Source organism: Rhagoletis pomonella, unplaced genomic scaffold (assembly GCF_013731165.1).
Source record: "Rhagoletis pomonella isolate Grant_MI unplaced genomic scaffold, Rhpom_1.0 Rhpom_scaffold_00002, whole genome shotgun sequence".
Lineage (NCBI taxonomy): Eukaryota > Metazoa > Arthropoda > Insecta > Diptera > Tephritidae > Rhagoletis > Rhagoletis pomonella.
In genome coordinates this window covers 4,682,966-4,701,609 of record NW_023458556.1, presented here as the reverse complement: position 1 = coordinate 4,701,609, position 18,644 = coordinate 4,682,966, and the positions used below count along the sequence as shown (strand labels likewise).

Sequence of the window (18,644 nt, the reverse complement as noted above, 5' to 3'; positions counted from 1 at the left end):
TGTCCGTCTGTCCGTCTGTCCGTCTGTCCGTCTGTCCGTCTGTCCGTGTACACGATAACTCGAGCAAAAATTGAGATATCTCAACGAAATTTGGTATGTAGGTTTGCCTTAATCCAAGGTAGGTTGCTATTGAAAATGGGCGAAATCGGACTGTAACCACGCCCACTTCCCATATAACGGTAATTTCCAGAAATACGAAAACTGCGATATTTTAGTAACTACTGAAGATAAATCACTCAAAATTGGTATTTGCAATAATTTTTTGACAAAAAATAATAATATTATACATTTTTGGAAAATGGGCGTAGCCACGCCCACTTATGGTTACATGTGTATATCTTGGTAACCGCTGTACCAATTTCTACCAAACTTGGCACAGTTGTCGGCCTTCGTACAGCATACAAAATCGCCTAAAATTTTTAAAATCGGACGATAACCACGCCCACATCCCATATAACGGTAATTTAGAGAAATACAAAATCTTCGATAAATCAGTAAATATGGAAGCTAATTTATTCAAAATTGATGCTTGCAACAACTCTTTACCAAGAAATACGTTTGTGATAAATTTTTGGAAAATGGGCGTGGCACCGCCCACTTATGATCACATATATGTATCTCAGTAACCGTTCTACCAATTTGTACCAAACTCGGTGTGGTTATTGTGCTTGCCACATATAAGCAAACCGTTGAAAATTATTGAAATCGGACTAAAATAACGGCCGCTTCTCATATAACGGTAAATTTCAGAACTGCTTGAAACTTCGAAATTTCGAAATCTAAGGACTCTAATTTACTCAAAATTGATACGCCCCGGCTTACCATATAGCCGTACCTTTCGGTAAGGCGAAAAACATATATTTAATACGTGCGCCGGGTATTTAATGTTCGGCTCGGCCCGAACTTAGGCTTTCTTACTTGTTATTTCTTATATATATGAAAAAGCAGATAAGAAATCGAGATTTGTAGCAAATTGAAAATAGTGAAAGTTTTCTTCATTTGGTAGATTAACCTTAATTGTTTTCCACTCTAAAAATTTTTAACACTCCCACACTTTAATGAGCACATGCATATGTGTATGTATGTATGTATGTATACGGTCCTATTACAGGTGCATATGTAAGCTTTCTTCGGTATGTAAACATACAGCTGCTTTCATTAGGAAAACATACAAGTAATAATGTATAAAGTAGGACAAAATAGCTATATTTAGGTATAGATGCATACACATACGTACATTTGTACATATGTATGTCTGTTCATTACTTACATATAATTTCATGCATGTTCGCACATACCAATATGTTTGTGTAAGTACACTTATGCTGCAGATAATATTTTCCTAATGGCGCGTGACTTTTCAAGCAAAATGCGCTTTTAGTGAGCAAACAAATGTGCACATAAGGAAATCTTCAAATAGATAAACGTAAAGTTAGTACATTTAAAAGAATCCATTTAAATATTTTTTATGCTAATGACAATATTTTGTTGCCATATTTTCCAATTATGCGTAGCGCAGTAAAATGCAAGTTAACGATTTTGGAATTTTGTGACACTACACATTCTCTTTCTCATTCATACTATGTACATGCATATGTATGTATGACTGCCTTGAACGTGATAAATATGCATTGGATGCTGTTCTTTCGTTGAAAGACAATTAAGAGGGTTTTATTGTAGTTAAATAGGTTCTGAAAGTAAAGCTCTAAAAAATAGGTTTCTATGTACATTTATTGTGAGTCTGCTTAGAAGTTGAGCTAGCTATAGGCAATTTAACGCTTCCATCAATATCGATATCGCTAAAAAGCTATCAGCCAAATGCTAAAAAGGTTGATGGTATAAGTCACTTAATTTACCACATTCATTTTTTGAATATAATTAGGGAGTTCACAAGGTGTTTTATACTGGCGTACTGTTGTATGTCATAAACTTTTAACGGCTAAAACTATATTTAAGGAATTCGCAAGCTAACATAAAAGTTTTATTATGAATTTTCACACCGTTAAAAAATAGTTGGTGGTGATTTCAAGTCCTCTAAACATTTATTTAGCCGTTAAAAACTTTGCAACATACGACAATACAACACCTTGTGAACCACCCAATTACAACAACTGTATCGACATTTAGTCTGTTCGAAGCATATTTTTGATATTTTAATATCGGTTGTAATAGATTATTACCATAGGGGAAGAAAGGTACTACACCCATATTTCTAGGGTTGTGAAATAATTGAAAGGACCTACATATTTCGTCCGAGGTTTAGCTTCACACATTACTTCAAAGTCTTTTTCACAAATAGAATCAGCTCGGATAAAGGTAATCCATAACCTCGGAAGGCTTGGCACACTTGGTATATTGATGGCTCCAAAACTGTCATTGGTATCAGAATTATCCTAGGTACACATATTCTAATGTTTCCTATATGAACCCACAATTCACTTTACTTTATATATGTTTTCAATTTTATTTTATAAAAATTATGTAAGTCTTTAGGTAAATACCGATGAGTGCATGCTTATATTTAGATATACACTCCTCGCCAATTGCATGGCGCTTTCTTTTAATCCTTAGTATATACAGTTCTTCTTTTGTTGGTTTAATATTGCTTGTATGTAAGAATTTTGTCGAGCATCCTTTGCACGGAAGAAAATGCATGACACTGTAAACAAAAAAAAACTCAAAAATCAACGGTATTTTGTAGGTTTATGAAACTTGCACTTGATTGCACTAGAATTTAATGGGCTACAGAACTGCATATCCGACATTTTTCTAAAAATATTATTAACTAATTTATTGCAGGTCATAAGGATAGCGCACCCCTTTATTGCATTTTTTTTTAATAAGTATAAAATTTTAAAATCGTATTTACACGTAAAATATGCTAAAAAAAAATCAAAGAATATTAAACAAACAAAAGGAGAACTGTACATGCTAAGGATTAAAAGAATGCGCTATTCAGATGATGAGTAGTGTATTCAATATCTAACTTGTGGCACGTAAACTCCTAGTAAAAATGCGTATCGTAAACGACAAATATTTACACAGAAATACAAAAGAAGAACAAAAAGGCTACAAAATGTCTATTGACTTCCGCAGCATTGACAAATACATGCACACCAACATAGAAACCCAGTAGGAAATAGAAGCGCGTAATAATGGGCCTCATGCATAAAAAGTGAGCTTAAGCTCCGACTCGATTTTCAGTACAAATTCTTGGGCTTGAGCTCACCCCTTCAGTGCAAAAATTGAGTCTGAGCTTAAGCTCACTTTTTATGCATAAGGCCCAAGGTCTTAGCAGTTACTCACTCTTCACCCGGAGGTCCTTACCACTTCCCTGCCGAATTTTGCTTACTTTAGCAAAGCCATAGCCGCTTTATTTAAGTAGAAAGTTAGAATGCACATTTTATATCAGGCATACTTCTGAGCCGCTTTACAAAGTAAGGTACATGGAATGTAGGGCAGTCGCTCGGATTGGTTCGGCGTTCGGTAATACTTCACTTCGACGGCACATTATTTTACAATTTTTTTTAGTGTTCATTTTGCGCTTCACTAATAGTTAGCATTAGTCCTGATAACAATTTCGCTACTAAAATCTGAAAAAACATGGTTTACCTCGTAAAGTGCTTACCTATTTTCCAACTGGGGAGCTAGCGCCAATGTACGATTAAATTTCAACTTACATAAATGTAAGTAAAAGTTTATATATTTCATTTACAAATAAAAGTATATAAATTTATGTGTGTAAGTGGTAGGAAAAGCAAAGCCAAAACAAAAATAAATACAGCTCATGAATGTTATGTGTGTATGTATGAACTGAAGTACGACGTTAATGATTCTATTAGAGCGTATGTTAGGAATTTTCAATGAGCTACACCATTACAATACAAAAGGAGCGTAAACACTGAAACAGACATAGAACTGAAGCTGACTTGAAAGCGAGCAACAAAGAAGGAGCCCCACTGAAAAATGTGACCCTAAAGGGCGTGTATGGAAAAAAGTGTGGAAAAAAGTTTGATATGTACATTTAAAGTGGGTATTTAGGCAGTGAAGTGTTACAAGTAGAATGCGGTGTGAAGTGGCACTGCATGCGAAAGTAGAGCAAGGAGGTATATGGGCAATATACTTTGCGTGTGTGTGTATATGTATGTGTATATGTATTGCTAGTAGAGAAGTATTTTGAGCTCCACTTGAAGCACGTGGCATTGTTGCCAAATATTCTGCTTTTTTTTGTAGCTATCTTTGTTTGGGGCATTTAAGCGTGCAGCATACAAAACTAAATAGTTGACTGGTAGCAGTTTTACAGCGTGAATTTTAATGAGCGAGCGCTGAGTTATGTGCTGATGAATAAATGAGCTATGCATATGCAGTCATATGTATCTTTGGATATATTGCCTCTATAAGTACGAACGCTTGCGGCACTTAAAGCAAGGCGAGCTTTTTTGCAGCCTCAAGATAAACAAAATCATTATTGGAAAGTAGGCTAATAGAGAGCAAGAAGAAATTGATCTATTACAATGCGTTGAGCTTGAAAAGTGCATAGATAAGGGAAGGCAAATCTTTTTCCAAGCATTTTTCCGTATTTTTTGGCTTTGATTTTCGTAAATTACTTAAATGATTTGTACTTGCTGACAGCTACATATCCATCAGTGACTGCCTGCCAGTGCGGCAATTAAACTTTCTGAATTACTAAATATTTAATTTCTTTAAAAGGCAATACGCCTCCCACCAGCAAGTTGGCCGCGCATGTAAGGCGTTGCTGTGCCTAGCGTTGGTAAATATTTGACATGTAAATCAATCCACGCCCGCTGTTATCAATTTATTTCATTCGCAAGTGCCTAAACACACACACGCGCGCATGTACATATTTACTTGTATGTATGTATGTACGCTTGCTTTTGTGCTAAGCAATAATTAGTTGGGCGTTTCAACGCCTCAATATAGACAATACAACGCAGTTATGGTATGCAGCGTGCAAATGTATGTCTGTAGGAATGTGTGGCCGTGCGATGTACAATTCGAAAACAATTAAAAATTTTGAGTTTACATTTTACATTTCCAGAAAACAAGAGATTGTGCTTGAAGTGATAATGACGAATGGAGTCGAATTTCCTAATCTAAATGTGCCCCAGGAGTATAGAGTGTGGAAATTGATTGCCTCGCTGATTATAAAGCAGCTTTAAATGGAGATAATGCAGGGAGGTGTGGGGTAAACTAAATTGTACCAGAAATCGATAAAACGAAATTGGAGCTACAAATGCTTAGAAGAGGGTTGTAGAGTACGCTAGTTGAGAAAAAATTTAATTATATTTTAGAAAGAAAAAAATCGTGTGTATAAATAACTTCGAAAAAAATATAAAAATGAAACAAATTTCTCGCCTTTTACCCACACTTCATCAACCTTATCGTTCCCGTCATTCAACGGCAATGTGGCATGCAACCAAAAGATGCATTCGCATCAGTTTCCACAGGCCAGCTATTCCACTAAGCTGTTGGTGGCACTTTTTCGTCAAGCAGCAACACAAATATACGCACACACACACACACACACACCCACTTTGATGTGTAGAAATACCCAAATATTTAAACAAGTCCATGCGAACAGATCTTTCAACACATTAGTGTCAAAGCGTTCGACATATTTATTGATCCTGTACGCATGTGGCACAGCAGTGCATTTGCAAGAGCAAACAAAATGGACCAATTTCGATTTTTGAAAAGAAGCATGGAAATAATGAACACATACCAAGTGCCCAGTAGAAAACAAAAACTCATAAAGTAAATGCATACATACATACGTAGGATATATATATATGTAAGTAGTTACATGCTAGTACTATAGAAGAAGCAGAGTGACCCGATGAGGCTGAGGCTGCAAAGCATATGCATATATCTACATATGTAGATATGTTTGTATTAAGCATCCAAACTACTTCGATTGATTGCTGGCAACTCATTTCTGTGTTTTTATAATCATTTGTTTTTGCTTTCGGTGCAGTTGGCAGCTGCGGCTGGCAAGTCACAGTCGAAGCAAACAAAATGCAAATGCGCGTCTTCATAAGTGTAAGCAAAACAACAGGCAAGGGTAGCACTTTGAAAAGAAAAATAAAACAGGCAAGTTGAAATAACATCGCGACTGTGCTGGCAATTAAAGAAATCCAGAAAAAAAACATTACTTCTTTGCTTTGATTGCACGTTGTTTTTGTAGCTGCTGTCCATCACTCAGGCATGAGTTTGGTGTTTTCAGTTCAAAATCAGTTTTTTAAATTAGTAAAAATCATCTTATTTTTTATTTCGTGTTTTGATGTATAACATTTGGTCAAAAACTATTGCGTAAAATACGGCGTCGTATATCGAAATGCATTCCATGTAGGAAATTAAAAAAAAAGTGTCTACCACAGAGCATTTTAAGCAAATTGTTGTCATATAACTAAGTTAAATTGGACTTTTAGAACAGGTAGCAACCCTCTTCAAAAATATTTTGGATAATTTTTGTAATGTCTCATTAAACCTCTCATTAAATTTAACTGAAACATTTAAACTGGGGGCAGCCCTCTTCAAAAATATTTTATTAAAAAAAACCTCTATCTCCTGACACCCATATCAAAATATTTCATTTAACTTGTTAGCTAAGTTCATTGTAAATTTATTTACAGGTGGCAACCTTCTTCAAAAACTCTTTTGTATGTATTAAAAAGTTGTCATTAGTGAAATTTGTTAAAATATAATATATATATAAACTAATGAAGTGGCAGCCCCATTTCTAAAATAGTTTCTCCTTTGTTAGGTACCCACATTAAATTTTTTAGTTTATCTTATTGATTAATTTGATTTCGAATTTCTTACCAGGTGGCAATGTGCATTGAAATACGTTCAGCTGTTTTAGCGCGAAAGAGCAACAAACATACTCACTCACTCACTCACTCATTAAGCAGTAGTAAAAAATATATATTTCATAATTGCCACTCCAGGGCCGGGCGATAAGAAAATAATGTGCCAAACGGCCCATCGCTTCCGAAGCAGTGCCCGCATTTTGTCTCTGGGCAGGCCAATTCGGTTAATCTGATATGTTTCCGGTCCGAAGGGTAGTCTGATATGTTTTTGCTCTATTTAATAGATCTTTTTCCTTCTGAAAGCATAACTAATAATGGCGATGGCAAGGAAGGGGCATAAAAATTGTTTTCCCGTCTCATTCGGGTATCATCTTCTTACCAGAGAGAATAATTGTTGGTATTTACGAATTTCTGTTAAATTTTCTTTATTTAATTTCGGAGCGCGTTACGCGCAAAATACATAGCCGTGCTAAATCTTCCGAAAGTATGCAATTAAAATGTTAATCAATGTAATTAACAGGCATTTCATTTTAACAAGTATTGAAAAAAAAGACAAAGCAAAAACTGAAATATGTACATGTGTATGTATGTAAGTGCATACATATATCTGTGATTTTACAATAACTACATATGTATGCATTTATGACAATATTACCGAACAATGTTGGCCTATTTTGGGTCAGCGCAGTGACCAACAAAGACTTTATTTTGTATGTAGCCATCTGCCGAAGAGGAATTTTATATGAAAATCTCGTAACTTGTCCTACTCTTAAAATCTCTACATATGTGTAACTACATATATCGTACATATGATATTTCCAATTACACGTACAAGCACTTAATTAAAATTTCATGTCATGCCTTCAATTTCAACTCATTCAGAAAATTACTCCCCACAGACATGCTACCTACTGACTAGTGGCTGTGGCTGTGGCTGTGGCCATCCCGACAGAATGACGAACCTAAATATTTTACGCATATGGCCAGTTGCTGTGGAGCAACAGACACACATGCTTTAAGAGCAAAAAGAAATTGAAGACATATGACAACAATTTGCCTAAAATGCTCTGTGGGGCCTTGTGCGTCTGGTTGTGTTCGTGCGAGTACTGACAAATTTAAATTCAGCACCGAAGTACATATGCTCAGTTACTTTCATATATACATAGGAGAGTTATGACTGTACACTTACACCCCCACAAATATACATTTTTGAATTTATGTACGTATGTATGTATGTGCATGTGGTTGCCTTTATGCCGCCACTTGCCTCGGCAATATCCTTTTCGGTGTCTGGTGGCCGCTTGAGAGCGCCACTTATGTAAAATCAAATCCTCGACAACTTTTATACATACATATCTACTCGTATAAGCACTCAGCATTTAGCGCTTATAAATCTGTGCACGCTTGCATACGTACATACATATGGATATTCTTATATGTGTAGCAAAAAATTGAGGACACAATTTTGAGATATGCCATCAAATATCAGTTGTCATTTGATATTCTTGGAAATTGCTACACATTTTCAAATATTCTACGAGTCATCTCCTACTTGTTTTGTATTCGCTGTTGAAATTTTTCACATCACTCAAATGTGTGTGTGTGCTTGAGTTGAGATTGGCATGTGGTCTACCATTTTTAAGTTTTTATTGCTAAGGTTTAAGTGGTTCTACTCAAGAGCAAAGTTTTTTTTCGCTTTTATTGGTGTAATACTTTGGATATATACATATGTATGTATATGCATACATAAGTGCATATAAATTTTTCTTTTTACATACAAACATAGTTTGTTCCCGAAACAGCAATCAATCTGGGCAACATCCACTAACTCTGCTCAACTTAAAATAGTTCAACGTAAAATGAATGATGTGGACTTTAGTTTTTTGATACGTCCGCTTTAATTTGTTTACTTGATTTTATTAGTCTAATAAGAACACACAGCTATGCACATACCTAAATGGATATTTAACTAACCACTTGCACTAGCTAAACCACTTTCATTGAGTTAATTAAATTCAACTCCTTATTGGACAACACACCGCCCAGCACTTCAAGTTGCAAAATGCACAACAACTGCTCGTCTCTGCCCAGCTGTCAACAACCAGCCCAGCCTCCTAGGCAAGCAACACAATGTCACTCAAATAAAATTATTCTCATTCATACATACAAACATATATACATACCCTCATACAACAATACAAAATTCCTTTAGCCTGAATTGCCACTTCAAGAAACCAACACTCTCAGGCGGTCACACTCGGCCATTCAGCTCACTCAGCTCACTCAGCCAACCAGTCACTTCATCATTTAGCGCTTCATTACGCGCTTAGATTTACTCATCACCCCAGCTGTTTGCCGCTTTCGTTGTCATTAATCATTGTCATGCATAAATTGTCAAATAGTATTCATGTAACCACACATAAATCGCTTATCATTCGCTTACGCATTTTCACTCCCATTACAATTCAAATTCAGATTATAAATTTTGCATATTTACCTAGTATAAGATACTCTCTCGGCAGTTAGTTAGCCACGTACATATGTATGTACATAGGTATTGAAGTAAAAGCAGCAGCAACAGCAACAACTGCAACAACAACAGCTTGTTAGTAATTATCGAAATTTATAATGTAAATATTAACTGAAAACATCGTCGGTATGTGTATGTTTTTAATTAAATCAAAATAGTTTCCATAACAAAAATTTTGTCGGTTGTGAATGTGTAGATTGCGTGCAGCCTCAACATGCATACATGTTTATGTATGTATGTAAGAATGTTTATACATTTGTATTTTGGATTAAATTTCGATTCGGTGGTGTGGCGCATGAACTGACTTCCTACCTGTTGTCTGCCTAAAATTATAATTTATGCGTATTTAGGTTGTTAATTAGGCATTTAAATAATGTAGTAATCAAAATTTATCCATAAGACAAATAGCGGCAAACGACAAGTTACACGTCAAAGCTTTTGTTCGTACGCTTGTTGGTTCAAAGACACAATGCAACACACCCCATCCCAAATACCAACTAATCAGGGTTAACAACAAAGAGCAGCAACAGCAGCAAATTGTCGAATTGGCGATGTTAATTAGGAAAGTTGTCGATTGGAAAAAAAAACACTAATTTAATAGGTACATATTAATAAATGTATGCACATACATACATACATACGTTCAACCTAAATATACTCGTGTGTACATATGTATGTACGTATAGTCAATAATTTATTTGAAGGCTTTGGTGCCTAAGGCGAACGATTGATACTCGCGAAAAAGTTAAAAAAAAAAAAATCAGTTTCGAATATGAAATTTCTAAAATGAAATAAGAAGAATTTAATTTGCCCATCAAAGATGCTGATTGGCTGGAAAATCGTGTATGACCCCTTTGCTTTTGTGAATGTCCACTAAACAGCGTGGTTTTCTATTGTTACCTAAATCGTAAAAAAAAAGTTACCAAAATCCAACGAAAAGTTTTAAAAATTATTTTATGTTGTTTGTACAGGTGTAAGTTCGCTATTCACCTTCTAATGCAAAGTATTTTGCAAGAAAATTAAAAAAATTAAAATAAAAATAAAAATTTCCGAGCGTAGGGAAAACATTTTTTTGTTTCAAAGTTAATTGACTATAGCTCAGTTGTTATCACCCTAACGTACCCTCTAATGCCAGTATATTAAAGCTCTACCAAAAATATTAAACGTTTGCAAAGAAGTATTTTCATTTCTCCAGTAGAGATATTTAAAAAAATTTGCCCAATGGAGACCCCTAGGTTTGGCCAAAAAAAAAGAAAATTTTTTCGAAATACGACGAATTTTTTTTATTTGCTTGTATGACAATAATATTTATCTTTAAGGCACCTGAAGAAGAATAAGTGTTATACTGGGTTTAAGCTAGTTTTGTTATAATATTAATATTAATATTTGTTATAATATTGAGTTACGCAGCAACCATTTCTACTCAGTCAAACAATAGTATCCGCCATGCCCTTCAACCACCACCTCCCTGCCGTAAAAATTGCACACTCCCAGCAATGCATGAGATACCCGCCTAAGACCAAAGTTGAAATATAATTTATTTAATACAATTTACATATGTTTACCTATATCTATGCACAAATCGCGCTGCATGTGTTTGTATTCGTGTATGAATATTGTCTTTAAGTATAGTATATCAATGTTTAAAATAAAGGAAACCAATTTTTTTGTTACAAATTTTTGAATTTGCAAAAACGAATGCCGTAAATAAAATGCAAATGGTATGCATACATACAACCTTATTTTATTAAATAATAGTATATTATAATTTTTGAATAAAATAAATTAGAAGTAAAGCATAGAAACTTGATATTTCTTATGCAATTATTTCAGGAAAAATCCCAGCATGCCAGCCAAATACGCAAGTTATTTAATCTTTGATTTCAATTTCACTCCTCTTTGTTATTATATGCATGTAGCCTTGAGTTTTTCCTGCAACCAAATCCGAAAAAACACATCTCCAAATATAGATACTTTTTTTGCACCCGCAACTACTATTTTTAACAAAAAACAAAAAGCAAACATTTAACGTTAAATTCACCTTTGGAATTTTCATTTTTCAATTTATCGCTTGCTTGCCTTTTTCCGTTTTGTTGCATTTAACACCACTCTTCGCTTGTTTCATTCAGTTCGCCCACTGTACGAAAACAAATCCATTTGCAATTAGAAAGCAATATGTAGAACCACACAAAAAAAAAAAAAACAGCTTGCAAAACCTAATTTAAACTTTTATGCAATTAAAATACATACATACATATCTGCTACAAAAACTGCAATTTCATTTTAAATAAAAATAAAAAAAACAGACATTTTAATGAAAAAAAAGAGAAAACGAAATCAACTTCAAAATTTCTTTCTTTTTCTTCTTTTTACGTTACAGATGTGCATCACACCACCTAATATCAATAGTTATATCCCAGAAGCGTTCAGTTTTCTGGTGAGTGCGAACTAACTTAACTTTTTATACATGCTCATACATTAAAGTCAACAGCAACAACAAAATTATTGCTTAGCTGCTTTGTATTTATTTAGTGCTTTTACTAATTTGATGATGAGGATGGCTTTTATTTATGTGCGGGTACACATCCGGTACAAACATTGTTGCATTATATCCGAGTACTAGCAGTGCTGTGGCTGCCAATGTAGGAGATCGGGTGTATCCAATTAGCAAACGCTTTAGAAATACAAAGAAATGCTTTAAAGAACATATTTTTAAAAATCGTTCTGATCAAATTAGTTCAGTCCGACCTTACCTCCCGCTGCCGGATATTCGATGAACTGATTTTGTTTTTTTTTAGGAATAGTTTTTATTTGCTCAATCAAAGGTCCATTAGCAATAAGCTATGTTACGGGCATTCACTAAAGATACCTCGCTTTGTTATACTTTCAATAAAATCTCATCAACTTTAATGCTTCGAAAATTTTTAAAAACAAAGCTTACTGCAATATGCCATTTCCACTAAAAAGTTAACTGAAAGAGATACGAAAAGTCCCAAAAATTTTAATATTCCCATTTCATTGTTATATAGTTTTATTTTTTAGTACTATTTGTAAAAAGCAAGTATTACGATTGCCTTTGGATAGCAACTTCTTATTTTCACTAAATGCAATTGGATTAGTAAATTTTTTTTATAATTTAAGTGCTTTTATGCAATAACAAATACAATTAGTAAGCTGTTTTATTTTATTTACCTATAATTTTGAAATAAGGTTAATCCGCAGTTAAAAATCAGTGAAAAAGACTTACTAAAAATGTTGCTTTAAATCAGAGAATTTTAAAAAGTTTTGCCTGCGGGTTATTTTTTACGGTGGCTACTGCTTTAAATAAGTATTTTGATTCTTGCTTTCTTCTTCATTTACTGCGGTTTGTATTATTCTTGGCGCTTTTTGCTTTTTCACTGCAGTATCTGAACGGCAAATGTTTTTTGTGAGAAGCCATTTCATCGAAGAAATAGACTCACTGGTTTGTCGTTGCCTCGAATCAAACCTAGGCCCTATAGAGTGATAGTATGCACCTCTAACCACTCACCCACAGCGGCCGTCGGCATCAGCATAGTCAAACAAAAACTTAATTTTAGATGTTTTTGGGACGCTCAAATAATAATTCTTGTTTTTTGAAGATTCTCGGTAAGCCACTTTGAGTACCAGTAAAATTGGCAATATCTTCTGTTGGGGTTTCTCTAATCAAATTTGACAAGGATTTTTATTATCTTGCAAGAAACCTTTTTTCAGTTCATACATTTTCAATAACTCTCTTTTCATGTGCTGGATCAGATAGATGCTAAGATAGTCAGCACCGATTTGTTGAATCTCACCATATAAATTTATATGGGCTTCAACTAAATTAAGTATCTGATGATCATCTGCTGTTTAGGTTGGACATGTAAGTCGCGAGCCTGGATTTCAAAATTTTAAAATAGAAGTAAAGAGGTTTCCACATTTTTGATTTCATTTCAACTTCTTGATTTCTTCACAACTAACTCAGGTCCTGTATGACCAGTTACCTCTTCTATAATGCTCCATGATCTGGCTTCAAACAATGCAGCCCGAATACATCCTGAAGGTATACATACCTATATATTATGTTTTCACTCTCCGACATAATTATTCTCACTTCCTCACGCTGCTTATCCCTTTTCTCTGTCATCGTCCGCATTCGCCCAAAACAAAATGAAAAATTGTAGAATACATAGCGTTCAATGTATGCGTGTGCGAACTGTAGCACTTATTTTTTTTTCTCGCAGCTAATTGTGCTATAAAAAGTAATGAGTGCAACAGAAAAGCTATAAAATCAAGGAAAATAACAAAACAAAAAATGGCCAGTGCAATAAATACAAAAACAAATTTTTTAACAATGTTTTTATTATATGTGTCCAAGTACATACACACGCGTGCATTTTATGCATTTACATATGTATTTATGTATGTAAGCCCGTAAGCTGTAAGCTATGCAAAAGCAACACTTGCTGGCAATTCGAATAAATTCAGCGCATAGTCGGTTTGCCGCTTGGGTTTCCATTTATGCATATTTGCACCTCACCTTTCATAAACACGTACATACATCTGTATATCTGTAGATACATATGTACCTATGTATGTTTGAATTAATTTTCGCTCCGCGGGTGCCTTTACTGCTGGCTCGTTCTTCTACCAGCGCGCTTACTGTTTTATAAAATATGCATTATGCACTTTGTTTTAAAATTTTGACTATGCGAAATTCGCGTAAATAGCAAAGCTGCCGCAATGGTAAGACCGTAGTAAATGTGGCAGGTCTATGGAGAATTGTGCGGACATACACAGAAATTGGGAAAAAGTGCGAAAAGGTTATGTGGATAAAAGGAAATTTAAAGCGGTGGCTGTGAAAGGTGCTGGTATTTTTAAAGTACCCTCGAAATATAAATATGTATGGGTCCTATATGTGATTGTGGACCGATTTTCTCGATTCCGAAAAAATTATTAAGAATGCGACCGCTTACCAAATTTCAGTCGGATATCTCGAAAACTGAGTAACTAGATTGCGTTCACACAGACGGACATGGCTAAATCAACTCAGCTCGTCCTTTTGATTACTTTGGTGTTCTTTTTCGTGCGTATAATATCGGACTAAAGTTATTATACCATTTCATGGTCAGGTCACGAAAGGTTTTAAAGATGGGCATTTAGGTATTAAAGAACTTTGGCAAGATTTTTCGATAAGTTTTGTGTGGACCCCGCAAGCGACTGAAGTGAAACTTCTTCCCACTAAGTTTCCGCAAAGCTCACCATATCGATTGCTAACCGCCAAAAAGACGTCAGCGACATTTTTTTTTCAAAATTTTATTTTTTTTTGATGCAGAAAGGCATTTAGATGCTCTAGAAACATTTCTACATCAAAAAGAAAATTTTGAAAAAAATGTCGCTTACGACTTTTTGGCGTTTAGGGCTCGATATCATATAACTTTTATTTTTTATTTTAGTGAATAGTTATCTTAATCTCAGTCTTAGTCTAAATCTTAATCTTAATGGAAATCTTAATTTTTTTAATATTTTTTTTAATCCTCATTTTAATCTTAATTTTGATCTTAATCTGAATGTTAATCTTAAGTTTTTAAATTCTTTCACTTTTGAAAGAAAAAATTTCGATTTCGATTTAAATCAATAACACTTATTGATAGCATTAGTCTTCCTTGCCAATACGGAAAATCTTACAGTCTTCATATCGATAATTAAATTCGATATCGATAAAACATTGATACCGATAGCAAAAACGACCGACAAGCGACTAGAATCTTAAATTTTTTTATTTCATTTCATGTAAAACTCAGAGATTACTATGCATAATTAGAAACGATTAACAAAAACCATTTTCCTTAGCCGCTTTTTTTTTTGAAGCGAACAAAAATTACCAAATTTATTGCTCGTAAAAAGTTGCAAACAATTTTCAATATCATAACCGAACATGCGAAAAGTTGCATGCGCTTTCGGCAAAATTCCATAGAATGCATACAATATGCGTGCAATATTGCCGAAGTTTGTAATACCATTGTGCAACAGCAACTGCAACCCGAGCAGGGTGTATCTCCTCTAAAGAAACCCTTGGAAGCAAGGCCACCCAAAGCTGGCGGATGGGTTCACTAAATAATATGCGCACAACTTAGACTTCCGAAAAATGTGTTGCCAGCGGTTAACACATGCGAAATATTTGACTTTTTGATGTTAAATTTTTTGCAGTGATCTTCTTTAATATAGTACTTGGCACACACAAGCATACATACCTGACGACAAGGTGCTTGCCGTTCCGCAGAGCAGCTGAAAAAATTTGTTGCCTCAACGGATTTTTCGTAACGAACTTACACTACTTCTATCCTCAACCATTTCTCCGCTCCTGGCTTTTCTTTTTCAACATCGCTTCTTCTTCCTCCCGCGTTCGCCAGCCAGCACTTTGGCGCTCAATAAGCTGTTAAAATATTTATGCGTATGCGTTGAGTGAGCATTGCATACATTGCGGCGTTCAAGCGCACATTTGTGTTCGTACGTGGTTGCGCGTATGTGTGTGTGTGTGTGTGTGTGTGTGTGTGTGTGTGTGTGTGCGGCAGGTTTACAAGTTGCCGCAAAAATGCAAAATTACCTAAGGCTTGTGGGAGCGCAGAGTTGTTGTTGATATTATACAAAAAGAAATGTTCTTCAGTTTCTGTTGCATGCCACAAGAAAGTAAGTTTGCTGGATGTCGCTGCTGTTGTACAAGTTCCCGCTGCTTGTTACCACACACACACATACGCTTGTTGTCACACATGCAACAACATGCTAACTCAATTTTCATATCATATTAAATTCCTTGTTGTCAGAATTTTAGAGCAGAGCAGCAACAGCTGCCACATGTATTGCTTCCTTAATAACTGAGCTACATACACTCCAGCACGAGTACTCTATGTAGTTGCTCATACATTTATGCAACACACTTCAGAAAGCAAGTTGCATATTAAATGCTTGTTGCTTTCGTGCAACCAAATGAAAAATTGCAAGTATGTGCAGCATCCGCCGATGGCGAAAGTTGGTTGCCAACAAAATTCTAAGTCGGCGTCAATTTCAACGCGAATTCGCATGCGAATGACGATGAAGTGCGGTGCGCTGTTGCCACCCGCTCTAGCTAGAGTGCTTGCCACAGAGGGGTTTTACATGCGCATGCACATCTGAGACATCGCTGCGAACAAGAAGACTTTGGCAAACTGTTGAATGGATTTTTTTTTTGTTCAACCTTCTTTTTTTGAATATTCCATTTTATGACATAACTGTAAGCCGCATGCTACAGCAACGCTGTCTTTACATCAAATCATTTAAAATCTAATCTAATCTAACTGCTGCACTGAGTACTTAGTAGTTAGTTTCAGGAACTTGCAACTTGACACAGCACCCTGTTGCTGCACAACTTTTTCGTCAACTACTTAGGCTGCCACAAATTAGAAATTGCTAAGCAAAGTACGTTGCAAAGAAAATCAAGCGAAGCAACAACATGTGGCAAGCTGTTCGACAGCACAGCGCCCCACTGCCGGTTGCTGCGCTTATCTTATCTGCAGCAAATACAAGTAGCAAGTTAGCGGCGGGCTGGCGGCGGCCTCCCAACTGCCATGTTGCACAACACAAAATCTGCGGCTACTGTGCAACAGCAATTGCGCCGCCTCCTACAATTGCGCATGCCACATCTTTGTTTTTTTTTTGTTGTCTACTTTCATTCAACTATTTTGCTTTTTGGCTTTCTGTTGCATGCTGCGCCGCTCTGGCATGACAAACTAATAAAGATCGCTGCTGCTGATGCAACAAATGCAGTAAACAAAATTGAAACAAAGTAAATAAACGAAAAAGTGGCAAATCGTTTGTGCAACATTCTTATCTGCGTCGTGTTGCAACCTCATCAGCAAAAGCAACAGCAGCAGCAGCAGCAGCAGCACACTTAGCCTTATTTGGCAATGCAAACAACTGAACATTTGGTTTTTGTTGTTGCTGCTTTACAACTTTTGTCTTTCACCAGCAAAAGTTTATCATAATTTTCTTCGTGCCTCTTTGCTTCATTACCCCCAATGCTGTGTTTGTGGTGCGCGAAAGCTGCGTATGTGCCGCATGATGGGCCAGCAGGTAGGCAAGCATTTAAAAATATTTGTTTTTATGAGAAAATGAAACGAAAAGCAACAACTGTGCTTGCAACACTTATCGCCACGAACGCATCGCTCGCTGCTCCTCCCTCGACCGGGCAGTCAGCCAAACGGCCAAACAGCCAAGCAGCCGGCCAACCACCCATGCCCTTTGCGTCTGTTTGTGTCTCGGTCGTGCAGCAAACAGTCTACGGTAATTTGCATAAAATGGGTTAAAACGGGTTAAATGCCGTTGCGCTGCGCTGAACTTTGACTCTGCCTCAATTGCCGTGCAGTGCAGCAAAGCCACCAACAATCAACAGCAACGATTGATGCCGCTGAAGTATAGGCAATTTAACTGCAAAACCAACAACATGCCACAAATTAATTTCAATTACAACGCGCAGTACACAGACCCAGGCCAGCACACACGCGAACATAAATTTTACGTGTATCTACTCCTTCTTCAACATCGACGAACACAACTTTGAAGCTAAATTCTTGATCTCTTCTTTTCTCGTGGTTTTTATTTGCTAGTCTCCGCTCTGGGTCGATTATCGCGATCGCGTATTTTTTTTATTTTTATTTTTTGCTCTTGTACTAATCGAACGCTTAGTACAGTTGGTAGCTTATTTTGTATTTCTTTAAACAACATTTATTTTCATTTGCTAAAGTTCGCTGTCTTCACTTCTTTCTCTTTGCAGTGCTGGAACAATTGCGATCAGCAATTGGGTCCCTTCCCGCTGAACATTAATTCAGCATTGCGCCAAGGCTCGCTCGTGCTGACGAACATTGCCTGGGATCAGGCGATTACGAATGCATCGAAACAGTGTCTGGTCACTTGGGAGGTCTCCGGAGGCGGTCTAATGGGCAATCTATTGACTGATAGTTCTACTGTTGAATTATCCCTTTGGCCAGATACAGTATATCACGTACAAGTTACGTGCAAGCATAAGGTAAGTGCATCCAATAAAAAAAATAAAAGAAAACCGACAAAAAACTAAACGGGCAATGAAGAAGAGATCATCACAGAAAAGTAAAAAAAAAAAAACAAATATTGCAATAAAAGAAATAGCAAAACTAAAAACACAAGTAGTACATAGATATGCAATTGCTGTGGTGTAGGTCTATGGCCATTTCAGCCACGCTTTGCCTCTGCGGAAGTATGTACCGACATGC

At 35.9% G+C, this 18,644-nt stretch overlaps 1 protein-coding gene across 1 annotated transcript in view; it reads left to right on the top strand.

The window, feature by feature from the left end:
• The window catches only part of LOC118732916, a gene marked incomplete in the record, with an annotated part of 115,738 nt that overhangs the window by 91,718 nt on the left and 5,376 nt on the right, over positions 1-18,644 (top strand). The window contains 2 exon segments of the mRNA XM_036462040.1: positions 11,741-11,797; positions 18,170-18,421. Of these exon segments, the coding sequence (XP_036317933.1) occupies positions 11,741-11,797; positions 18,170-18,421 (309 nt within the window).